The sequence below is a fragment of the Aptenodytes patagonicus genome, chromosome 12 (assembly GCF_965638725.1).
Source record: "Aptenodytes patagonicus chromosome 12, bAptPat1.pri.cur, whole genome shotgun sequence".
In the NCBI taxonomy this organism is placed as follows: Eukaryota; Metazoa; Chordata; class Aves; order Sphenisciformes; family Spheniscidae; genus Aptenodytes; species Aptenodytes patagonicus.
The window spans coordinates 6,336,614-6,363,581 of NC_134960.1; the positions used below are offsets into that span (position 1 = coordinate 6,336,614).

A 26,968-nucleotide genomic window follows, 5' to 3' on the forward strand; every position below is an offset into this window, starting at 1 on the left:
TTTTACTGCTGTCAAACAACATTTCTCATCTTTGTAAGAAGGAATTCAACTGGAAATATTAAAATATTTTCAACATGCTGCTTATTTTTATCTAGAGGAAGATAAATTATTATATGCATGCAAGTAGTAAAAGCAGTTGCCAGAAAAAATAGGATTTATTCCCACCATACCTGCAATACATTAACCACTACATGAAAATATTTCTCTTTCCAAAACAATTAGCCTAATTTGTAGTGAGCTCACACAGACTTTCACAGTACTACTCTGCTGCAGATTATTACTTGCCTAAAATATGATGCTTACATTTCTCCAGTACATTAACAAACAGTATTGTTTGAGAGGGGAAAAACAGATAGAAATATTATACCCTTTACTCTGTGATTCTCGCAAACACTAGATAATCCTACACCAGCCAAAACACAATGATTCAGGCTGCCAAAACAAGTATTTACTTTCCCAACATTCTGATAGCGTTTTACGTAAACACAAAAGCAAACCTGGTATGGTCTGAAATCAGACTATAGCTCTGCCGCTCGTTTCATGCCTGTTCTCTCCCAGCACATTCCACTTCTTAAAACCCAGCACGTCAGCAGAGCCTTTACAAAAGAAGTTGCACACCTTGATCTCGCCAGGGCTTAGGAGGTTGTCTCTTTTGTTTGTTCATATTTTTTAAACAGATGGAATAAAATCTCAATTTCCCTTAATATAATATAAAAGATAGATAATAGCATATGGAAAATGCTAGAAAAACCCTGCTGTCTGGTCCACATCACCATACCTGTTAGCACAATCTAGAATTTACTTCCACGGTTGGGAAAATGCATTTTGTTTCTTTCTTTATGCATGAATCCACTCTCACCATCAGTCGATGGATCTTCCATTAGTCCTAGTTGTCTTTTGGGGAAGATCAGCTGCCCATCAGCTGCAGGGGCCTCTCTCCCGCTGTCCTGCAGCTCCGTGTTGGAGCTCTCTGCCTGGGCAGCCACGGGGGCATGCACGTTGACTCAGGGTACTGAGATCTCCAACAAACCACCATCCAGAGTAACTGCATTTAGGAGCCTCTGTCCCCATGTAGATTCATTACCAGAATAACTAAAGTTAGTGCAAGTTTGCTCCCAAAGTCTCCAATGACTAAACAAGACCACCAGCTCAGGCAGTACGTTGGGCATGAAGAGCTCTTCACTTCTGCGTGGAGACGGAAGGCGTGATGAGCCCCTCTAGCACTGCACAGCCCCATGCCCTGCGTTGCAGGAGGTCCCCTGCGCCCAGCTGGCATTTTCTGCTCCACAGACCCAGCCCTACTTCTGCAAGTGAGAGCCTGGGGAGATTTCCCTAACAGCAGCATCCTAAGGGACTCACCAACTGTGGGAGTAAATCCCAAAGCCCTTGTCCCGTGCGAGGTCCGGCATGACCGCTGCCCAGAACAAGCCCCAGGTCCTTGAAATGACGACTGACCCACCCAACTCCAAGTTCATAGAGCTTTCAATTCCTTCACCTCCTGTTTCACTGGGGAGAGAACAGCTTGTCCTATTTCTTGTAAAAAGAGTGCCAGAGATAGGAATATTTATAAGGAATTTGTATCTATCTATCCCAACCCAAACATTCAAAAATCATGACTCACAATCCCCTCCCAAATCATGGGATTAAATTAACATATGATGGGATTTTGAAAGATGCTGTCTTAAAAATTATGGAATACTGTATACTTTGTGTTACTTATTACTTTATTTACACAGTCAGAAACTACAGTTTTTATCAACAGTTAAAAGAGCCAGAAACTCACCTAGTGAAAAAAAAAAAATCATCATCACATATTCATAAGATTCGTGGAGGCTGGACCTTTTAAAATAGTCCAAGTGTTACAATTCATCACATGTAAATTTATGGGACTTGGCAACAATGCAGTTGCCTCCAGTGATGGTGGAAGAGGGGGAGTGCTCTTGGTTAACCTCTTTTTTTTTAAATAGATACAGCATGCTGAAAGTCCCCTACTAAGTATTTCCTAAATAAGCCCATTGATTAATTTAGAGCACTATGGAAACACACAGCACAGCATGCTTATCAATGCCCAGTCACTAAATATTTTGATGTTTGTTAACCAACACTAGATGCATTCTGGAAAAAGACAAACTGGAAAATAACACTACAATTTTTGAAAGCATGTCCTTTCCATGCCTGTTGCCTAGAGCAAATCAGAGGTGGGAAGCCAGGTTTAATAAAAAGTAGAGGAGAACAGACCAGCTTTGGAGCGGCCATTCACTTTTTTTGTTAAAGGCAAAGAGAATTTCGTGGGAAAAAAAACCCTGTACAGTATAGTGGTTTTTTTCCCAAAATAAAAACTAATCTTTAACCAATTTTACAAATCAAAAGATGGTGGATGGAAGGGAAGATTACTACTTTTAGCATTTTTTTCCTTATTTTAAAATTTGAAATATGAAAAATCACAACTATTCCTACCTATCACCGACACCTGCTGTTCCAGACATGGTCAGTGCTATGTCTCAGCCTGGCCTGCACGAGTTCAGCCTCGCTTTTGCTTTTTAATCATAGAATCATAGAATCATTGAGGTTGGAAAAGACCTCTAAGATCATCGAGTCCAACCGTCAACCCAACACCACCATGCCCACTAAACCATGTCCCTAAGTGCCTCATCTACTCGTCTTTTAAATACCTCCAGGGATGGGGACTCAACCACTGCCCTGGGCAGCCTGTTCCAATGTTTAACCACTCTTTCGGTAAAGACATTTTTCCTTACATCCAATCTAAACCTCCCCTGCCGCAACTTGAGGCCATTTCCTCTCGTCCTATCGCTTGTTACTTGGGAGAAGAGACCAACATCCACCTCGCTACAACCTCCTTTCAGGTAGTTGTAGAGAGCGATGAGGTCTCCCCTCAGCCTCCTTTTCTCCAGGCTAAACAACCCCAGTTCCCTCAGCCGCTCCTCATCAGACTTGTTCTCCAGACCCCTCACCAGCCTCGTTGCCCTTCTCTGGACACGCTCTAACACCTCAACATCCTCCTTGTAGTGAGGGGCCCAAAACTGAACACAGTATTCGAGGTGCAGCCTCACCAGGGCCGAGTACAGGGGCACGATCACTTCCCTGCTCCTGCTGGCCACACTATTGCTGATACAGGCCACGATGCCATTGGCCTTCTTGGCCGCCTGGGCACACTGCTGGCTCATGTTCAGCCGGCTGTCGACCAGCACCCCCAGGTCCTTTTCCGACAGGCAGCTTTCCAGCCACTCTTCCCCAAGCCTGTAGCACTGCATGGGGTTGTTGTGGCCGAAGTGCAGGACCCGGCCCTTGGCCTCGTTGAATCTCATACAGTTGGCCTTGGCCCATCGATCCAGCCTGTCCAGGTCCCTCTGCAGAGCCTTCCTACCCTCGAGCAGATCAACACTCCCGCCCAACTTGGTGTCATCTGCAAACTTACTGAGGGTGCACTCAATCCCCTCATCCAGATCATCGATAAAGATGTTAAACAAGACCGGCCCCAGTACTGAGCCCTGGGGAACACCGCTCGTGACCGGCTGTCAACTGGATGTAACTCCATTCACCAACAATCCACATTCCAATCCCACAACGCTGGCTGATGGCTATTATTACTTTGTGCCTTTGTACTAGAGGCTACAAACTTCAGTCCTTAGGCGAGCACACAGCGCAGGTGAGGTGACAGGCACAGAAGTCTGGTGGCATCGCACACCGCTCATAGCTTTGCTGCCAGTCGCGGCGGGCAGCACACAAGCAGCCCCGCCGTCAGCTCCACGAGAAGCCATGCAGCATGGTGCTGCATTTCAGAGAGGTGTTTTCAGATACTGCTGTCAGAGCCTTCCTCTAGCAGGTACCGCATGCCAATAACTGGAGCTGATCTATAATTTATGCTTCTCTGTGTACCAGACTCCTACTCCTGAGGAATATTTACCATCCAAAAACAAAAATACTGCCATAAGGTGTGAATAAAATCAAGTCTCTTTTGTTTAAGAGGAAACACAGTGACTGGCTGATATTTTCCAACACTGCAATAATTTTATAAACATCTACTAACAGAGCAACTTCCATCCTATGATTCTGGGATTGTGGCACTCAGATTCCTGTGTCCCCCAGCTCTGCTCCAGAACGTGTACGAAGGCAACCAGAAGAACCCAACACAGCACTGCGTCAGTCACAAAATTCATGGGTCATTTCGATGCCCAAAGTGGAAAAAAAAAGTTAGTTGAATGCTACTGATTGCTTTCTTTTTTCTCCCCGTTCCAGCTTGGACATTGAGATATTTATATTGTTCACTTGGCCCTAATTTCATTGCCTCATCTCTGTGAATATCTGTTCCTTCAAGTGGTTTCTGGGGATTACTATACGCAAGAGTAGAGTAGAATTTTTACAACAGGTACCATACTCTTTGTCTTTTGAAAATTATTAAGGTAGCATAGTAGAGGGATGGGGATCACTGGGAAGATTTCTACAAAGGACAATCTAACACACAGCATTATACTTGAAAATGTATTATACTGAAATAAGATAATACTAGGGTATGAGTGGCAAATAACTCTGCAGTTTGGTACACACATTTGGAACAAAAATGTAGCTATTTGGTTGTTTCCACTCAAATGACCCAGTTAATCTCAGTGTTAACATCAGCTGTCAAAACATCCACTTACCAGATTTGCATCCCTTATTTATTCAGAAAAAGAGGGGCAACATCCGAGCAGTTACCAGAGAAATAGAAAATACTACATAGAACAGGTGTTTATGTTTAGCTCCTGTTATTCCATCACTGTCTATCACATACTTAGTACATTAAATTCCACACTTGGAAACACATAAATAAATCAAGAAAGTTTGTGTTCATATCTGAAGATACCATTATTTCCCTGTTGGGATTAAATCCAGCCCAGCGAAGACAGTGTCAATGAGAAGCCCGTGTACTATGTCAGCCTTGGTGTCCTTGCTGCAGCCTTCCAACGCGGCCTTTGCAAAGCCAGCACTGCTACCCGTCCCCAACGTGCACAGGCACCTCTGCACCGCTGCTCCACCCACCATCCCCTTCCTCTGCTCTGACCCGGGGACTCCCTGGGACACACGACTTTATGCTGGCTATCTCCAGAGCCAACGAAACTCTTTAAAGCATACACAGTTCCACCATTCTGAAGATGGTTTTGGCTGCTGCAATGCTTGCTTACCCCAGGTAAAGTGTTCAACTCCTTCCCTACCTTTTCATCCACAGAGGGAGAAGAAGACATTTCCATTTTCAATGATAAAAAAGCCAGAGATAGCAGATCACATTGGCTACAGGCCTTCAGCTACACTTTATACATCAGCTGGCATTAACATCTCTGCCTTACCTTTATACAGTGTATCCACATGCTCAGTAGGAAGCTGCTTCTTGGCAGCTGCTCTGCGATAGACCACGTGCGTTCTGCCTTCTCCCTCCTCCTCCTCCTGGGCCCCCTTCTCCAGAGGTTCGATGAAGAACTCGTCCTTGTCTGTGCGAATCATGCCAGCCTGCAGCGACAGGGCAGAGATCAAACATTTTGCATTACTGCACATACAGGAGACGTGAGTAAACAGTTACAATATGCTTAAGCACACTTTAGTGCTCTCTAGAGAGCAATTAGGATGCAGAGAGGAAACCAGGTGAATTCTTTATTAGAGCAAAAAGAAGCATCATTTCTCCAACTTGACAAGAAAGGACAAAAGGTACAACCCTGAACCAAAAGGACTTCTCCTCGAACCACATGAGCGAAGTACAGGTCTAAGAATCTGCCTAGGAAATACACTCCCCATTAGAAACCAGCTACAATGAAAGTTACTATGACCTTAGCTATCTGTCAGGCCCAGACCACTCCAGTGTTTACTACCTCTGCTAAATAAGGATCAGTTCAGTGCCATAAGCCGGTCCTGATGTGCAGTTCAACAGTCAAAAAACGTAGAGTCAGCCTTTCCGTTCAAAAGCAAGACAGAAAAGTACTACATCTTACATGCAGGCAACTAAGCTTTGTGATTATTTCCCCCTTCACACAAAGGGTTCAGCTGACAAAACACTCTTTCAAGAATTAGCCACAACTAGTTTAAAAAAGGTGTCAGTAGTGCATTTCTAAGAAATAAAAACTTATTCAGACTGGACCAGATACCTGGCATGAAAAAAAGAGAAATTTGCATTTCTGCAGAGCACCTCAAAAGAACATCACCCAAGCAATTCTCACTGTGTTCAGGGGAAACCCTCATAAGGACTGAAAACTGTAAAAAGAAAAAGTCTTTTCATCATCTTCATGCAGGTGAAAGGTGAAACAACTTGGGCACCTGGATCGCCTGCATTTGTCTCCTCTTGCAGTCCTGCCCTACTGCAGAAGGTCACAGCAGCCAGTAGCTGGCTTGCAGAGATGGCTGGCTTGAATCAATTTTTCTGTATATGTTTGCACATCTGTGTTTGAGAACTTAAACTAATGAACTCTCAGCCTGTAAACAGAAAGTCTTATTACTAATGTGAAAGAAATTGTTTAGATTATTATTGAGAGAAGCCCCAGGTCCAACCTTCAGAAGCTCCTTCATCACACTCTTTCCCACTCTGCCCACTGATGATCCTGGAGTCACTGGACTTTGAAACTGGGCACAGGAGAACATCTTGACACTGTGACACACTTCACCTTCCTATCTGAGCTTCTGGGAGCCTAAATCCTCTGCTGGGTGAAGCCGTACTTCAAGCTTCCAGGAGAACCAGTTTGGCTCCTTTGAACCCAGTATTCTCACTTGAAACAAGTATCATCTAAACACTCGTCATATCCCAGCACTAAAGTTCTCATACAATGCATATTTTTCTTCTACAAGCAGCAAACTATATTCCTACTGCTATAAATACAGTATGTTCTTTGGTTCCCTCCTTGGAAAAATGTCAGGTTCATTTGTCATGTCTTAACTTACACTAGGCAAGATTTCCAGTCCCAGATTTCATATATATAATGTATACAAAAACAGATTGAAGGGAAAGGATTAAAGAAGCAAAAGTATATCGAAGCAATTTAAACTGATGCTATCCTGCCTGTACAGAGGAAACTGAATTTGAAATCCTGTCCTGTTTCTTCTTATCTAATTTAGATTCTACATCAGACACAAAAAAGGTGAGACAGGCTCAGAAGCTCAAGGAAGCTAAGACAACCAAGAAAATAAGTGCTGAACCCAGAGAGACAGCAACTGATCTTTTACTGTAAAGAAGAATACATGAAAAATTCAGAATTTATATTACTCTCCTTTTAATGTATATTTTAACTGTAAACACACACACTTCTTCTGGATATTAAATATTACACCCAGAAATTTTAAAGTCTTTTTATGAGAAATGCACAACTAAAGATCAAGAAGGAACAAGCATTTGCATGCTCAACTGCACAGAGTACGATGCACACGCCATACATACGCCCAGGAGAAATACACAGAGCGCTTGACTGTCATGTGAAAAAAAAAAGTGATTTTGCTTTTTGCAAGTAAGCTACATGGTTGCGCACATGTTCATATGTATTTCTGGATTTATTTAACCTACTATTAACTAAGCAGCTAATGCCAGATCGTAGTTTAAAATGCAGACCATACTTCAGGATCCTGGGGGAAACGCTGCTGTACACTGCATGCAGCAGGAGGTACTGATGGGAGTTTGGAGGAATTTAGATCTTCTAAGAAAATTAACAGATAGGCAACTTCTACAATCAGTAGTTGAACTGATTAGACAGAAGAACAACTTTTATAGGTGAAATTTAGCTTCCAGGGCATGGTGGTCTTTTGGAAAACAAAACATGTGGTCAGAGTGAAGATTCCCCCCTGAGAAGATGAAGACGACACCCTGGGACAGACTGTAAGACTAAACAAAAGAGATATTTGAATGCTGGTTCCCAAGACATAAAACCAGTGGTCAAACGCTGATGTTTCCTGCAGATCATTGTGCCTGGTGCTGGCCCTTTTGCATGCAGGGGGATTCATGTGGCACTGAATACTGCCAAATAGCAGACCATCCATCAGGTGCTCTTATTTCACACTCTGCTTCTCAGATAGACACGACACCATGCTGTACATCCCCATGGCAGTATCCTCCCTAATTCTGCTGGAGTGTAGAAAGGAAGGAATTTAACCTTCAAACATGGTTGAATATTTCTTTTCTCATTTTAATCTTGGACTAAAATAACTTTGTCTCTTACACTGGAATTTCTTTTCCTGTAGTCCTGAGAAACACATCAATTATTATTGGTCAGAATTATTAGGAAAGAGTTTAGTGCGTGTTTGAATTGTAAAAGAATTATATATTTTTATATATTGTATATCCTACACAGTCTTTGATTTAGCCAATATATTCTCATGAAATAAAACAAGAAAAAATGGCTATTTAAGACTTTAAGAAGAAAATTCATCTAGACGGCAAGGCAGAGTTCCTGCAGCAATCCACAGTTCAAGCCATCCGCCTAATAATATACCCACAGTTATAAATTATTCATTAAGAAATATGTGGGGCTCCGGAATGTCTCCACCACACATTTCCTTGCTGCTTTGAGCAAGACATTTAACCTCTTTACTTCCATTTCTCCACCTCTGAACCAGCATAACAACAGTCTTCCAGGATAATTACAAGGGCCGATTTGTTACTTTTTTGCCAAGTGCTTTGAACATGAAAAGCTCAAGATGAATTGCCTAATGCATTTTTTCTGATACTACTCAGAACACCCTCAAAAAGCCACCATGAAAAGGAGGTTGCTTTTAGTCATCAACTCAACACCACTGTTGCGCACAGCCAAGCAAGCAACATAAAGGCATCACTCCGGCAGCACAGGTTTGCTCATGCCCTTCACCCATCAGTCCGGTTCTTATCCATGGACACCAGCACCCTTGTGCCAGCCTGTCATGCCAAGACAACTGTCAGACAACCACCAAGTTTATGATGACGACAGAGAGCATTAAAGTGGCTGCAATTTCCTGGAGAATGCCTCTGGATGACTAAAACAGAAATGCCATATTGTTTGAGCAAATCTGTGCCTTCCTTTTGACACAGGTTAGACAAGAAGGACTTCAGAAAATTCTTGGGCCATTGTCTGGACATTTACTCCAGGGGATGCGAAAGCAAAATTAAACCTTTCAATTATCAGTTTCCCCAAGTTCTGAACAGAAGAACAGTAGTTGCTTTCATGAACTAAAAGCTTAAAAGTAACTGCTTAACAACAGCGTCTTTCTGTCCTGTACTGCTCGTCGCCCATCCCGGGACTGCTGTACTTCCAGGAGTTAGGGATTAGTGGTGCCTCCCCTGCACTACCACCCTGCAGACACACAGGTGCTGTGTAATTCAGAACTAGGTGTGGGATTGAGCATCTCTGTGGAAAGGACTTCCAATTCTGGAAAAAACGCTGAGCTGTTACCTCTTCCCTTCCTCTTCTGGGACTTTTAACTTGAAACTAAAGTGAATATGGGAATATTGCTAAATAACAATGGCAGCAGCAACTATGTCCTGTGACTAATAAAAATATAAATTAATTGAAAAAGTGTTTGCCTTTGGAATGCACCAAACTGTAGCAAAGAGCCTATAATATCCCACTATTTCCCAAAGCAGGACATCCCCAGGCCTTCCTTCCAAGGGTTTTTAGATCCCAGCTGCAAATTACTCAAAACAAGCACTGCTTAGCACTCATTAATATGCATTAAAGACTAGAGCAGAAGACACTTAATCAAAGAATCAAAACCTCTGCTAAGGTTAGCAAGGCATTATTTAGAAGTGAAAGCCACACAGGAAAAAATTCACAAGGAAGGCAGAGAGTGACTGTCCTGTCTAATTAAGACAAGAATTACATCGATAAGCCACAAATGAGTCCATTGCAATACAGAGGACCGGGGTTTAGAGCTCCACTAATGTCTTTTGGGGGTAACAGGGCTCCTGCACATCCCTGAAGACCTGCTTCCAAGGCTTTCAAGGACCACAGGATCTACAGATACTGGCAATGGCAGTGGCCACATGGACCCTTCTCTACCACTCGAGCTTTACAAGGCAAGTCCACTGTGCCATCAGGTCACCATCTCCACTTGGGACTTTCTGCCCAAGGGAATTACACTAGTCCCACGCACCACAATGGAGACGTCCTCTCCAGCCCAGGAGACCTGCCAACAGTTTGCCACCGCACCGCAGAGCTCAGCTGAAAAGCAGGTCTCTTCTCCAGTCTCCTCAACATCCCCAGCCCCTCTTGCATCTCTAAAGACATTCTTTAAAAGTCTAATTTGACAGAAAAACTGCTTGGCATATTTAGATCTACAGAAAACTCCAGGTTTTAGAGCGTTAGCTCCTGTGGATAATTAAATGTCTCGCTGGCTCTGCACTTGGTGAGCTACTTAATTGTCTCCTCATTCCCATTCCCATCACAGCTCCCTGTTCTAGGCTGTAATGAAGTAACCCATCTAGCTGCTGCTTCAGGACTCCAGAGCCTCAGCCCATCCTGTAACCGCAAGTTTAATTAATGTTCATTTTCTTCCTCATTAGGACAGCTTTACAAAGTTTCTCATTGCCATATAAAGGCAGATTTACTTCCCAATCTCCAAGCACATGATATAGATAGGAAGCTAAAATTAAATGTGAACAAACCTGAAATTAATATTAAAAAATCCAAGTGTCTGCTTAGTTAAATCAGTAACCTACAAAAACAGTGTTTCAGAAACTCTTAGATTACTTCTGTAAACAGAGCGTGCTCTATTTTTTTGAGTATTTGATTCTGAAAAAGATAACCAGCCATATGACATACCTGTGCATGAACAAATCCTAAATACAGTCCTGAATTTCAGGTGATTTTCTTGAGACCAAAAGGAGGTTCAAAGTATCTGATATTTAACCTCAGTGCCTGGGTTAGGAGCCTGCACTCCCTGCGATGTCAATGAAGCCTCCAGAGGGGAATTTGCAATATGGGATCCTCCCAACAATCAATTCGCAGAGAAGCAGAGAGAGGAGATTTGCATTTCACTGTATAGTTGCCAAAAAATACTCTGTAGATGACTTGAAAGAGAAAATACTTATATTTGCAGGACAGCATATTGGACAAGGTCTTATTCTGTTTTTATATCAATGTGCCTGTACCCTAAATACACAACTGCTATACGTTTGACCAAAACTGGCACTAGTATAGCAGAGAATTTTAAAGCAAATTCCACGTTATTTTTATTTATGATCCTTCTCTAGGTCTTAGAACCACAGGAACATGCTTTTTTCCAAACAGCAACAGATGTGTCCTCCCAACACTGAAGTCAAGTACAGAGATATTGTTAGTTCAATTACATTAGAATGGACCTGATGCACCAGGAGCTCTGATGACTGGAGCGAGATCACCCAGGAAGTCTGCAGCAGAACTGAGGACATAACACAGACCTTCCAAACTCATCTCTGCCCACATGGGATCTCTCAACATTTTCAGTTCTGCAATGTATTCATTCCCAATCACACAGTACACTGATTCAGGAACAGACGCGCTTGGCGTTTTATTTCCATTTAGCTTCATTCATATAGGTAACAATGCAAAAAAAGCTTCTTATGTCATATTTGCATTTGATTCTTTGAGAACATGCCTCGAACTACTGAAGCATTGCAGAGTAAGAATTGTGCAGTGCTGCAAATTCATCTTTCTTTACAGTGAACTGGGTACCAAAGGAATTGTAGCAAACATACGGAACACGTTGCCACTTATTGCAATGTATGCTGCTGCTGCCCTAAAGCTACACCGATTTATTCAGACCCAGGCTGGATGGGGAAGGGGAGAAAAAGGAAGTTTTTAACTGAGCATGTATATTTTTATTACTGTTAGTCTAAAGGAGTATTTTTCAGCTTTTTTTCAAGTCAGTTTGCAATTAAGTTGCTTTATTTTCACATATCCTCAAGAAATTAAGGGGGGAAATAATTATGTATACACATAGGAATTACATAGACAGACAGAGAGGCAGAGCCTGCTGGGTAACCCTATGAAAGCTGCACGTTACCTAGGGCCCCTGTTTATCCTCTGCAGAATGGGGATAAGGTCACATTTTTAATGCACTTTGAGCTCTACTAATGAAAAGCACCATACAAGAGCTATTCATACTAAGAGTGCTTTAATGATAGGCTGCTTTCGTACAGTCCTTGTAGCTCAAGGGAGGATGGGTATCCATCCATTCATGCATCTACATGCTTCGACTGCTACCAAAAATAAAGTTTTGTCCCTGGAGCCCAGCTTAGTCACTACACAATTGCAGGTGTGATTAATAATAGCAGTGGGACAAATCTGCAGCCAATATAACCTGAAGTTAAGAGAACTGCATTAGTTTATAGCAGATGGGAATGTGGACCCAAATCTTGCATTTGTATGGTATAACTCATTTTAGAAATTCAGAAGGGTTTTTTGTGGTTTTTAAGAGACACAATAGTGAGACAGACTGTGTCTCATTCTCACTGAACCATCAAGAAAACAGACACAATTAAAGTGATTTCACAAGGCAATGACAGCAGATTTCAGGACAAGCGTCCTGGCCACAGTGCCTGGCTTTTACCAGCGGACAATACTAAAAACATTGCTTCCAACTTCTCTGCCTTTACAAGAAAACTACCAATTTCTCACCTCTGTCACTCAGTGCCTACGAGGGCCAGCAGCAGTGCAGGAGACCAGGGCCTGAGCACCACTGCCCTTCAGTAAACCTCCTGCCTCTATCCCCCGCAACCTGCCCCGTCCTAGCAGCTGCTCACCTCTGAATCCTGATAGATCACAGGAGGTAAATCTCATTTTCAAAAGGTTTAGCTAATACACAAAAACATGGCTTTCTGCAAAATGAATATCTATCTGTGGCAAATAGGGAGTACAGCCTGCAAAACTGTAAGAGACTTTGGAGCAGGCAAATTCAGACTTCCCTGCAGCTGCTATACAGGGAAACAGCATCGCACCTTTGCCAGGTTGGCTTCTACCTCTCGTATGCCTCCACCACCACCAGCAGGAACCTCGTTTCCAAAGAGTTCAGCTGCAAGAACTGTTACAATTCTGTAGGTTTTTAAGCAGAAACCAGCAGTTATTTTAGCTAAAATAATGCTCAAGCAAGAACATTTTGGAAAGTCTCTAGGCTTGATGTCCATAGGTATGTGTAATTCCAAGTGGGAAAGAGGTGAGTTATTAAATGGCTGTTCAGAATGAAAATGATAAATGCGGCAGATCTTGCAGACTCAGGGGATTGTAAACTTGATTGCTGTTGTTGCAAGCAGGGAATAGTAATTGCAGTGCCCTGCAACAGAGTTTCTCAATTTTAATCTTTCAGGGAGGAAAAGCATGAATATCAAGTCCATGAATTTACTAACAGCAAGATCCAAAAGGATTACATTTCCCAATTTTAACACAAGGAACCATTTGAAATAAAGCATTTCTGAGGTCACTTTGACAAAATACATAGTTGAGTCCTACCCTTAGCAATAAAAATGAATTGACATTCTGCAAGAAACCAAAATCAGTCCGACTGGAAAGCTCTTTAGCTCAAACTCTCACAAAATGGGATGGTTGCTACACAAGTTTCTTTTCAAAAATATATTTGCTTAAGGCACAAATCACCACCCACTGAAGTCAATGGATTCATAAATCTCAAGGCCAGGATTCATAAATGGATTCATAAATCTTAAAGCAGTTTTAGTCTGACCTTCTATATAAGACAGGCCAAAGACTTTCACCAAAGCATCGCTGCAGCCTCCCAAAACCAGTGTTCATCCTGAATTCAGCAGGGCTGGATTAGATCCATTAATGGGCAGGAAACAGTCTAGGTCTTTGCTATGGTAAACAAGATAAAAGGATGCAGACCACAAACTGGAGAAAAAGGTTTACTATACTAAAAAAAGTTTAATACATTAAATTCATCTGAGTTGAAACTTAGCATTTAAAGTGATTTAAAATTACATTACAGAAATCCTGAATCTTCCTTTTAGAAGATGTCACTGCAGGAATATTTCATATTCCAAAGGAGTATGTGAGCTGCAGAGTGCAAGCTGCAGGGCAGCAGGAGCCAACTCTGGCCTGGGCCATTCCCGTCTCCTCCTCCTCCGCTGTACCCTACCACCCCTTCTCGCACAGCAGCCCCAGTGCCCACACAACCACACAGTGAGCAGGTTCAGGAAGCTTACCCCAAAATCACATCCTAGAAAGATGTGCACCTTGGCAGAACCAGGTCTCCCTGGTCCACAGCTTCTGACATTAGCTACTCCACTGAAAGCAAGGCCCCCAGCACGTAAAAATTCCCACCTGGGAGAGAGCATCTCACACCCGCTTCGTGCTGTTCCGTGCAACAGCTCAAAAGCCAAATCCAGCCATAGGTCCAGGGGTGACCAATGCAGTTACTCATGGCTTGGAAATCCCATAGAGTCCTCTGCTAAATGCATGTTTTACTTAAACTGGATACCCATAAGGGTGAGGGGAAACAAAAGCATCAAAAGTTTGCTACAGCTGGGACCTGTCTTCCTTTCCACATCCTATAGATGGGCTTATTTTAACCTTCCTTGTCTTACCCTGTATTGGAGGAATGAATCTAGAAAGGGGTTATCCAAATGAGAGCATGAAAAACTAATGAGAGATGAGCTTTCAATTTTATACTGCACTCAGTTGTAGGCTCCCAGTACAAGATGTCAACAAACTGCAAGATTCAGTACAGAAACTAAAATAATTAATCCCTGGAGGAACAGGCTTATTAAGAAGGATTAAATCAAAGAATTAATGTGCACTATTTGTCTATATGACAAAGAGGAAGGGAAGCATATGATAACTCTCCAAGATTTGAAAGCATAGCGAGAATAAGAATTGCTGATGAGAAAGGCTTGGACATACCAGGAAACAAACAAAAAAAGAAACCCTGATAGAAATTTTAGCCTGAAATGTTATAGGCAGCCTTATGCAGCTTAAAAAAAAATACATCAAAATCTTGTCCTTAAAAATCTTTAAATTAATATTCCTTATTCTTTACATTGCAGTAGTTGAACCTATAGTTCAAGGAACAAGGTTTAGGCATTGCACAATAACAAATACATTTTAGCAGACTTCTGCAGAGGAAGAAATAAAGAACATCAGTTGAGCCCAAACCAGGCTCAGGGAACTCGGCAGTAGCTGGTGATCTACATCCTTGGAAAAGCAAAATCAAACATGAGCTGGGCCTCTTCTGCAAGCCCCTTGCTTGAGCGAAGGGAGCCCAGCCTGTCCCAAGGCTCTGCTTTGTCCTGACCGAGCCAGCAAGGCAAAGGGGAGTTTTGGGGCCGTGGGAGCTTGGCTGTAGCTGGAAAGAAGCTGGAGGCTCTCCATCCCTAACTTCACAGACCAGCCACAAAACCAGAAGCCAGACAGACCACCCAGAGACACCTGAAGCAACCTCCTCACCACTACAAGTGTAATGAAGTGCACTCTCGTATAAATGAATACCATTCCTTAAGGGCAATATATATGTATCCATACGGCAATCTGACTGCTAGAGTAAATGTGGTGGATCCCACAGCATGTCTAGAGGGTCTCTTAGGAAGCACTGGGGAGGAGTTGGTGCTCATGGTCATTGAGGACATGAGGACAGAGGTTCTGGATGTCAAGTTGCAAGTTGAAACCAGGAGTTTCATCATGGCATTGTTTTAATGTTCCCAGTCTGATGAAAGGACAAGTCAGAGATACCGTGTGTGGCTGAGGAAATGAACTGTGGATTCAGCGGGTATGGAAGCAAGCGGTGGATTCACCAGGCATTGGGAAAAACTCCAGAATGGATAAAGTCTGTACAGGAGAGATCAGTTTCTCCCACATCATCACTGTATTGTGTACTGGAAAGGCTGTAAAGAGTACTTTAAAAAAAAGGAGAGGAGGGTACAGAAGGACAAGTTTGATGTGTACTGATAAGAGCACATCAGACACTCAGTGAAAAGAAGACAGTCCGGGGACACTGTAACAGCAGGATAGGAAGCACACAGGAACACACCAGCCTGCCAGTGGAAAAGAGAGCCTAGAATTAACTCAGATTAACGATTTAACCATGTCAAAGAAGAATCCAAAATCCCTCTAGATTAAATTTCTACGTGTATATAGGAAAAGAACGGTATAGAGCGATACTGTCAACTGCTTGACCAGGACAGCAAAAGCAACTGAGATATAGAGAGGCAGAACAGAAGCGCTACAAGGGCAGGAAGCACATAGTAATGGGAGATGTCTACAACTGCTATGGAGACTGGGCAAATATCATCTTGGGGAGTGGTGCTGAGGACAGATTTTTAGGTACCATTAATGATTGCTTCACAAAGCTCTTGAGACCAAGCCCTGCAAAGGGGATGGAGCCCTCGACTGTGTGAGCAGTGAGGTTGAACTGTTGCTGTTGAAGAATACTCAGCAGCACTGACCACAACGTGCTTGTGTTTGATGTCCCGGCAAAAGCAACAAAACCTGTAATATTTCTGCTGCAGTGTTCACTTCCAGAAAGGATGACTACATAAGAATAAAGAAACTTGTTAAAGAAGAATTAAATGGGCATCTAAAAGAGAACATCATTGCAGGTAGCACTGAACTATTTAAAGACAGTGTATTGAAGGCCCAGAGCAAGTGTATACCATCCACCAAACAAGTTCAGAAAGAGTAAATGAAAGTCAGCGTTGCTAAACAGCAAGGCAAGGGAGGGCTATTGGAAGCATACAGGTAAAATCACAATAAGGCAAGCCAAAAGAGAGTCTGAGGAATAACTTGCAAAGAGCATAAAAACTAATCATAAAACCTTTCTGAAATACATCAGGAGCTGAAAACTCATCAGGGTATTGTTGTGGTTTAACCAGGACAGGTATCTGCAAGGCCAACAGATTATCCAGATTTAAAGGAGCCCTCAGAGACAGTACGGTAACAGCAAAATTAAATGAGGTTCTTCAAAACATGCTCACCTTGGAGAACCTGGAGGAGGCCCCTGTGTAGGAGCTCCCCCCATCTAAGGTTGAACTGAAGAATCTGCCTCAAACTGAAAAATCAGAAGAGGAGGTTATAGAATAAAATCTACAATAAAGAGGTTACAGGACTTCATCCTGACAAAACTAAGAAACGAAACAGTCTAGCTATTGCGTGTGTCATGGTTTGCTCAAAACTGCTTCAGAACCAGAGGACTGAGTGCAAATGAAAATGCAAAGCCAGGTTCTAAGAAGAGCTCCTAAAGAGAACTTGGGTACAAAGACCAATAAGCCTGACAGATGATGGGGGCACAGCTTCATACAACAAACATTTCAGTTTTGGAATCCCTTGCCATAGGAAGTGTCTACTAAGAAAACAGAAGGCTACTAATGCTAAGACACCAAAGACAATCACTCACTACTGGCCAGTTTTGAAGACAAGATAAGTACTTATGTGGACATCTGGTCCAACACAGTATGGCTCATGTGATTTTGTCCTTCCCTCATCTTGATCACCTCCAGTTTTTTATGGTTTTTGCTGTTTGTGCTTTTCCTGGTATTTTTCTCCCCCACTCCCTCCAAGGCTGCAGCTACTAATAAAACAATTTAATATTGTCTGAATTGAAGAACAAGAATGTTCCCTCTGCCTGTTCCTTAGACTATGGCTCCAGTAACCATAAACTTTTCACCAAACTCCAAGCAGCACAAAAGAACTTAAAATACTCACATGCAGACACAGAACTCTAAAGGATACAACCACAGTTAGATAATAACTGTAGAAACATGAAAAATTAGCAAGTGTTGAAGTAGAAGGTAGACTGTTGATAACATTTTATTTTGGACAACAAAAAGCACCTATACTCTCAGGCAAAAGTTAAAAGAAAAGTGCCTGTTTTCTCAAAAAAATAGAAATTAAGCTCCAACCTTTTTGCAGCAACTAGGAACTAGATAGTCAGTAGTTGGACACAGCATACACTGAGTCAAACGGAGTCTATAAAGGATGCACTCCCTGATCATAAGAGAGTATGCAAAATAAATGCAAAGAAAGAAGCATAAATCAGCCTGTAAATCTTTCAGAACTACTAGAAATCAAACTACATACCATATGTCAGTGGGCTCGTATATTCACACCAGTAGAGCTGGGTTAGGGCCACCACACATTCTGGTAAGTTTACAAGTGGCATGGGTTTATTTGGACAATACTATTACCACAAAATATATTAAAGAAATTCTTCAAGAGGCAGTTTCCATACTTTACATGTCTTCTATAAAATTATGTGGCTGCCTTATTTAAAGTTGCCTGTAAATCTCATGAGATTGCTTTATAATTAAACAGACATTATTAATTTAGACTACTAGGCAGAGAGAAAAAAAACATTTGTAGCTCTTGAGCCAACAACAATGCTTACAAACTTCTCAAAGTCAATTGTCCAAATATAGTTACAAGAACTAAAAGCCAGGAATCTGGATCAGAGGAAATATTGTAGTAAGAAAGCCAGTTATCTCCCCTTAAAAACGCAAAAAATGTTAGTTTTCAAAATAAATTATCAGATAATCTGTACCAGCTCCACCACCCAAACCAGTGTCAGTTATTGCAATCATCTCTCTAAGTCCTGCCTAGAGGAGGAAAAAACATCCAGCACAGGGCAGAACATAGCTGCTCCGTGTTTCTTGAGGGCATCCAGAATGCTGATGAGGATATCCATTGGCGACACGGAGGCATCTAGGGCCTGATGGTGAAACATCCCTCATCCAGAAAATAGAGGTTCCAATCAACTCATGTGCATCCCAGACCACACAGATGAACACGCTGGTGGTAAGATGTGGCCATATGACCAGTGAGCCACTGAGCTTGTTCCAACATTTCTGAAAGATTACAAAGGAGGTCAACAAAATCCTCACTTTTCCACTTTAAATTCGCTGCTAACTATACAATTCAGGTTAGAGATAGCACTATTGGGAGCCCAAGAGACACAATTCAGGAAGATCAGGGAATGAACACACAGGAAACTGTCAAATGGAAGCTAACACTGACAAAAACCTAAAATGCTTTGGCAGGAGCATTTAACCAACCTACAGATCTTTAAAAGTCCTAAATTAGCTACTTCCAACTCAGGTGAGGGATGGATGACTATTGCAACAATTTCAGTGAAGATTTCCTCTCACCCTACAGTCAAAGTCTACCAGCACCAAAAAAAAAAAAAGTTCAAATATGGGATAAAAAAAGACAAGACAGATGGCATTATTATTCTGTTACACAAGTCAGTGGCATAGCTGCATTGAAAACACTGGATTCAGGATGCCTACAAATACAACCAAACTGAAACATTTCCAAAGAAGTTGAATGGGAATGACCAGGACCTCAAAACCACTCTCATTTCAGCAAGGAGACTGAAGATATTAAATATTTGTTTTAATATGAATGAGAAAGACAGAGGAAAACAATTAATGGTGCAATATGGAATACCTGAAAGTCACCTCTTCATTTCACAATAAAGACTAAGAGAGTATCAATTAAATTAAAACATTATTTCCCCTGCCTCCCTCTGCCTAAAACAAATCACAGAGTAACTCCACGGTTTTCATTCTCCAGCTGACATCTTATAGCAAATTAAAGACCTTTAATACAAACAGTGAGGAGCCTCAGAAGCTCCAGGGTGCCCCAGAAAGAACAGAAGCAGGTCTGGACTTCTTGGTCTTGGACTCCTGCCAGACCAAAAGACTTTATCAAATGAAAATGCCCAGCGGATCCTAAAGAGAAAAATCCCTTTTAGTTTATTTGTTTAACTAGTGATATTACTTCATATTTACGGGTTGAGTTTATACTGGTAGCTTTTTGTTTTCACAAGTCTATGTTCCAGCTGACCCTGGTTTCACAGTACTTACACCTACTGTGACAGTTTTACAATGTGTTGTAGCTGCCCCACGCAACACAGCCAAAGCCAAGCTGTTCTTTTGGTAACACCGTCAGGTTTCATAGCTCTCCTTCAACAGGTTTCAAATTCTATTTAGGTACCTCATCTCTATGGTAACTGCCAACCCTACGGAGCTTCACAGCACCGTGCTGGAGGAAAGCAATCCCCCATCCCTTGCTGGGGAAATGGGATGCGGGAAAACTGGATGACTTGCCCAAGGACGTGCAGAAATTCTGTGGCAGAGACGGGAAACCAGATGTCCTGAAGGCCAAGTCCAGAGCATGCACCACAAGAAACCCCTTCCTCTCCTACCAGCAAAACCTCACACTCCAAGCGGCTCTCAGCATCAGAGTCACTTCCGACCATACCACGGTTCTCGGTTTACAAAGCAGGAGCCTTAAAGGATACGTCATTACACGCTCCATCCCTTTGCTACTCTGCTGCAAAGAGTCAGTCAACGAACCACCCTCTCTTCCACCTGCTTGCCACCAGCACGGCCACCAGCCCGGGCCGGTCGCTGCAGTGCAATGAGGAGCTTAACGCAATTAGACTTTCATGGGATTCATCTGAACTCTGGGGAAGCAGGAATTTCACAAAGCTATAAAGGTTGTTGTAAAAAGTTTTCCAGATTTTATCATTTTTCACACAGTCTGCAATTCTCCTTCCTGGCTTTTGAAAAACGACACACAGCTGTGCTTTGGATCACAGCTGTGCCTTTTGGCAGCAGGCAGAGGAGGCCCGGTGCTAGGCTGGGGTAGCCAGCGTCACCCCAAGCCACTCAGCACTTCTCATCAGCGAGGAGGGACCGGTCCCCCTCACCAGCATGGCAGGGTGCAGCGTTGCAGGCTCCTGCTGTATCACAGCATTTCTGAACTATTAAATGCCAATTTGGATCTGCTCTCCTGAGTAGAATCAATGTGAAAAAATGAACACAGGCATGAAAGGCAGTGGGGAAGATACAGGAGAAAAATCTAATGAGTGTTGGATTTCCCCCCATTTTAAGGCAGGTTTCTTTCTTGTATTTTCTACTGTAATTTTTTGTTTTGTTATTTTTGGTCTGTTCTGGTGTTATCCAGGCTTCTACCAATTCTCAGCATCTTATTTTCACCTCCATCTTTTCCCCACATTCTGAAAATATTTTCTGCCTTTTCCAAAGAGCTCACTGGGTTTCATGTAGTTGCAGAACAGATGGCACAACACTTAGATTTGCTTTAGTAAGTGGACAAATGCGATTGCTTTGTTCTTCTCCCCTCACGTCTGTACTCGGTGGAGAAATCTGCCTCTGCGAGCCAGGCGGCCAAGGACAGCGAGGCAGTGATGCTGCAGCCAGCAGCCAGCAGCGGGGCAGGACCGGGCGCTCGCCGAATCCCCTGGAGCCGAACTGGCACTTGGGCAGCACGGGTGGGCGCAGACGCAGCATCTCCCAGTCAGCAGCACAAGAACCAAACGCAAACTGTCACCTTCGCCCCAGGTCTACAGGAATAAGAAACCTTGGGAAAGCATTAAAGAGCAAGGGAGGTAGGGAGAATGAGGAGCACAAAAAAACAAGATACACTGACTCTCCCAGAAGAGCCTGAGGACAAGTATTGTCATTTTTAGCCATATTTCAAACTCTTAAGCAGCCTTCCATCAGTCAGAATTACAGTATGTGGAAGGAACCTGTTCCGTCTTGTGGCCAGAGGCTGCTTAGTCTCATGACAGCAGACTGTGATCAGACGCAGCTTCTTGCACAGAGTGTGGAGCAGTGAGAATTAACCCCGGGCCTGCTGAGCACTCTCCTGTGGTGGCAGACACACGTAGCAAGGCATCTCTGAAAGTTTTGACTGGTGACAGTCTATTCTTTGAAAACCCAGGTATGGCTAGGTCACATCATGCTTATATTATATAGAGGACCCCACTTATTCTTTGAGTGGGCTCTCATGTGCCCACGAAGCACAAACATATAGGGCCCACAGTGGCATCTCCAGGGGTGTCCCTCAGTTAGATGCCCAGAAGAAATCTGGACCAAAGTGCCTCATGAGAAAGAAGATGATGATGAGTTCATATTTCCAACTGATCACATCAACAACCAGATGTGTGTTTGAAAGAGGTCTGGGCTATGAGAACGTTTCAGGTCACCCCTGCTTTGTCTTCCTACAAAGGCTTAAAATTAAATGGCAATCCTTCTAGCCCTCAGATGTGATGCTTGCCTTCCTCTTACTCCAGCCTACCAGCCCTCCCTCCTCCTCCACAAAATCACCAGCCCATTTCAGAGGGACCAAAGGGAAGTACTTCAGCCCAATTCATTAAGGAATTTTCAGATACCCAGTTTTGGTTTCCATTTGGGCTAATACCCACTTAGAAATATGGTACATTACCATGAGAAAGAGATGTCATTTTTCAACCCATGGGGATAATCTCAGAGGAGGAAGAGAGGAAGCATAAGGAAGGTTCATTAACCCTGAGGTCTTGCTTTGGGAAAAAACATAGCACGTGAAGAGAGGGATTATTAAAACACCTGTCTCCTCCCAGAGCTCAGACTCCTCCTGGTTTTACATTGGGCTTGTCATCCTCCACATACTACGTTGGGAATGTCTTTGCTTTATCAGCCAACATTAATACAGACAAAATTTTAAACGTACTAATGCATCCTTGGTTATAAACGCATCAGTATGTTCATGGGAACCAAATGGTTGTAGCATGAACCAACTTGTTCATCCACTCGCTAACTTCTTCATTCACAAGCGTGTTGTATTTGTAAAACTGGTCACTACAGGTAGTGACATTTAACCATAGCTCTGACAGAAACAATCTTTGGTAGCTACCTCCTACCTTGGACAAAGAGGAGGAAGAAAAGAGAGCAGAGCAGTGAAGGTCAACATTTTTCTATCAATCATTTTTTTTAAGGGTTTTCTTACAGAGTTTCCACTGAATTTTTACAGTTTATTGGAGGAAAAGAAAAAGTCATTTTAGTTCAACCTCACAGGAATTGAAAACTACTTTTTTTTTTTTTTTACTCCCTCGAAGTCCATTCTTGCCTCTCTCAAGTGTGAACAAAATTTTTTCCACATCTTACAGAGATTTTTAAAAATTAGCACAATACTTTAAAATTAATTGCATTTTTAAAATAGGAATAACTTCAGCTTTCTTGCAGTAGTTTCAGCTACTGAAGTGAATCACGTGATTATGCAAACGACAACCAATATTTTGGTGCCAAAAATACAGCTCAGCAGAGAGATGTATAAATACTGGCCAAACCTTGGAAAATAAGGGTTACAGAAGTAGATAACAGAACTCTCTTTTCAGCAGCTGTTCAAATTTCCTTCCTTTTTAACTTCCTTGGAAAGGAATCAATTAAGAAACAAACATTTCTTCAGCTTCTGCACCATCCTTTTTTATTGCTTCTGTCTCATGGGGGAAACTAAATCACACCTTAAAAATTCTCCTAACGTTTCCTTTCGGAAAGCAAAGTCACTCGCTATGGCCAGAGCTCTCAGTGCTCAGCTCCTGTGCCTGAACAGTCATGGGGCTATAAATGCAAAACCTCAAGAACTACAAAATTCAGGTAGCAGCAATTGGTCTTTGGGACTCTGTTCTTCTCCGAGACTTGCATGTGACTCTGCAGCAATCAAGACACTTGGCACAAGTGAGAGAGGTGTGCAAACAGAGGGTTTTCCTATTTTACAAGTGATTCATAGGGGAAAAATTGCCGAAAGATCCATTTACTTTCAAATACCTTTTTGCACTCCGCCAAGGTAAACTTGGGCATTTGTACATTTCTGTTCAGTACTTGTACAAATTTTACAGAGGGCTAAAATTAACATGCAGGGACTCTTAACTACACCTCAGTAACAAAGAGCTGAAATACAATTAAATATTAGTATGCATAACAAAGCAAGTAAACTTGCTTTTCAAACCTGGAGCTAATCCTTCCTCAGTGAAGCACGCATGCAAAGAACAGCCAGATACCTGGCATGCGCATGTACTTCTAAAACGACAGCCAGGGGTATATTAGGATATAGGTATATTAGGAGGCCCTTGTGAATTTAATGGAAAAAACATAAATCATTAAATTAGAATATCAGTACCACAGACCAACTTTGCAGTGCAAATACATATACAGATCAGCACAGACCATGTGATCACACTATCAAATGTGACTACAATGTTTTTTAAAAGCATTGGATTCATATGGAAAACATGTGGCTAGAGAAGCCTAGAAAGAGACTCCCCCATCTGCCACCTTTTCCTCCAGTAACTCCTGTCTTGCTCACTAGTCATGCTAAGCCTGCAACTCTTCTTAGCAAGGAAAGGATTAACCATACTCTTAATTCTTGATGGAAATGCCTAAACCAGAATAGCCAACATTCTTAATATCAAGACACACAGCTGTAACAAAGACCTTGGACACTGTGCTTAAAAAAGCACGTCCCTTCATGCAGTACACACCTATGGGTGTCCAACCTCATTCTACTACTATACAGAGGAAGATGGGTGAGTTAATTGGTTGAATTTTTGCCATTTGTTCTCCACTGATCGGTTTTGCATCTTTTCAGTTGAGCAATACAGGTAAGATCTAGGTCCTCTTGAGTGAGCTAATGCTCATTAATATCACATAGGTTTATTGGAATTTGTTCTTCCTCTTTCCTTTGACCCAAGTGTAAGGAACTGTGCACTGAAAAAAATATATAGATATTCATATTTTTGTCTTTTTGTGCATTTCAGACAGCACAATGTGCCTCCCCTACACACCCCATTAAGGATGTATAATGTCAAATCAAAACAGCTTATGTTCATCTCATCTACTATTAACCAAGAATCTTCTGTACAGATTTGAGTATATGTTTACTCTGTGAAAACCTACATATTGCAACCTACAGTTAAGAGCAATACTAGACACCTACATAAACAGAGAAAAAGCAGGAAGAATTCTGCAAAGCAAATGAGCAAATGCTAAATAGATCCCATTACACTGCTCTGACTCTGTCGCAGTGGAAAAGGGAGAATAAATATTGAACATGCAGTATTATCATTTATTTTTGCTGAAGTAGCTCAGGAGTAAAGAGCTAGGCATTGCATAAATATACAACCCACAAACTGCTTACAATCAAACTACAACCCTGCACACAAGGATACAAAAATCAAACCAGGAATGGGGTAAAACATCAGGTAATGAGAAAAAATTACGATCTGCCAATACGCAGCAGCTGGAGAACTTGAGCTCGCATAAGTCAAGTCTAGTTACCCAGGTGCACATGGCAGAGACCGCATCGCTCAGCTACGCGCTGCTACGCAGCTCGGGACGCTGCAGCTCAGGCACCTGCCTCCCGCCTGCTGCAGTTTGCATGTGCATGGTCCAGGGCACAGAGCCCCGGAGGCTGACTCCATATGGGAGGCACATGTCAGACTGAGGGCATAACCATGCAAGAAATGATGAAAAAGCAACATGGGTTACAACAGATTGCCAGTTATCAATTCAAATGCGACAAACGATCCCTGCGGGCAATGCTATTTCAAGAAGTCTACCTGGCTGGGGAGCAGCTGAGTCCGGGAGCATGGGCTGCCAGCCTGTGCTTTCCTGAAGTTGCACTTTCAGTGCTCATCCAACAACATAAAATATAGTTCGAGTAAATTACACACATTTCTTGAAGTTCTTATGGGATTTTAAATTGCATTTATAATGACAACTTGATCACTGAGATGGACTAGAAAGAGAGGCAACAAAACAGGGTGTTTCACAAGGTCAGCATCACTTCCCAGCTTCCTGGAGTCCCGAGCCTCAGCACAGTGTAATAGAGTGCAGCCAGAGCGATCACAGCCAGCAAACCTGGCATAAACAACATGCAGCACCTTGTCAAATAAGCAGCAGTATACATGTCTAATGCCTTTAATTTTGTATATTGCAATCTGGTGCATTAATAAAGCCCATTATAATGGGCAAAAGAAAGATTGGAGCAATTTCTACAGATCAGTGTGCTTGGAAGTATCACATTAGCTTCCAGTTTTGAAAAAGTGCAGATACATGGTTCTCATTAGCTGACGAGTTTTGTGAAAAATACGGAAAAGATATTTGAGGGGTAACTAATTCTTGCTACTGTGTGACTGAGTCAACATTGGTTTAAAAAAAAAAAACAAAACAAAAACAAACAAACAAAAAAAACCAAACAAAAAAACCAACCCACAAACCAGCAATCTACTTATACAAAATTTGATAATCTCTGGGCCTGACATGTACTTGTTCTGACCCATTATTTGGAATAGAGAAACAGAGAAAAAAAGTCAGAGTAAGAGGAACTCTGCAAACTTAGGCCTGAAAGAGGTCAACACTAGAGTCTGGTAACGTTGCCATGATGGAGACAGCCTTTGTATATTGCTTACTATGAAAATCAGAAGTTAAGCTTCAGAGTAGGTAGAAGACAGGAAGAAATTTGACAGTTTATATTTGTTAATGAAATTGCTTCATCTGCCTTCTAATGAAATAATGTTTTGTCAGAACAGCTGGCCAGAACAGGAAATTCTGGCAAATATTGCGATATTCTCATACATTCATGAATCAGAATACTCTGGAATCTGAGTCAACTCTTTCAACAAAGCAAAAATCAGCAAGTTACGACGATCTAATCAAAAAAATGGAAAAATAAATCCTGGAATTTCTGTGTCCAGTGTAACAGCTGAGCTTCTGAACATCAACAGCTCACAACAAATCGCTTGTGAATGAGCTACAAAGTAAGCATTGCTGACAGAAATTATTTGGTGCATAATTTTAATTAAGAACTAAATTCAAGCAAGTCATGTTCTATTCCCAGGCAATTCACAAATAGAAAAAGGTGACATTCATAAAATAAATTACTCTTTATGAATTATTCACCCAGTTCTAATACCTTTTTCAGAATTTCCAATCTGTTCACTAAACCCTACTGTGAAAAGTTCAATACCATATTCATTAAAATAAACTTAACGTAAGTGAACCCTGAAGGAAAGCATACAAGGATCGGTCATTACAACCAACTGTTCTGCATCTGAATTTCCTGTTTTACACAAATGCAGAATGTGTTATCTTACCTGCCATTTAAAAGACATATCAACACCTGGATTACAAGTGCTATCCTTCAAAAGAAACTAAAGATATCTGGGCATGACCTACTGACCTACTTCAAGACAATCATTAGCAGAGTTAAAAGAC

General features: G+C 42.1%; 1 protein-coding gene across 5 annotated transcripts in view; it reads right to left on the minus strand.

Moving 5' to 3' along the window:
• ADAMTS2 (ADAM metallopeptidase with thrombospondin type 1 motif 2) overlaps window positions 1-26,968 on the minus strand; it is a 266,308-nt gene that overhangs the window by 113,687 nt on the left and 125,653 nt on the right. For all 5 annotated transcript variants that reach the window (XM_076350335.1, XM_076350339.1, XM_076350338.1 and 2 more), the window contains one exon: window positions 5,343-5,502. In XM_076350335.1, the coding sequence (XP_076206450.1) occupies window positions 5,343-5,502 (160 nt within the window). The remainder of the gene's footprint in view (window positions 1-5,342; window positions 5,503-26,968) is intronic.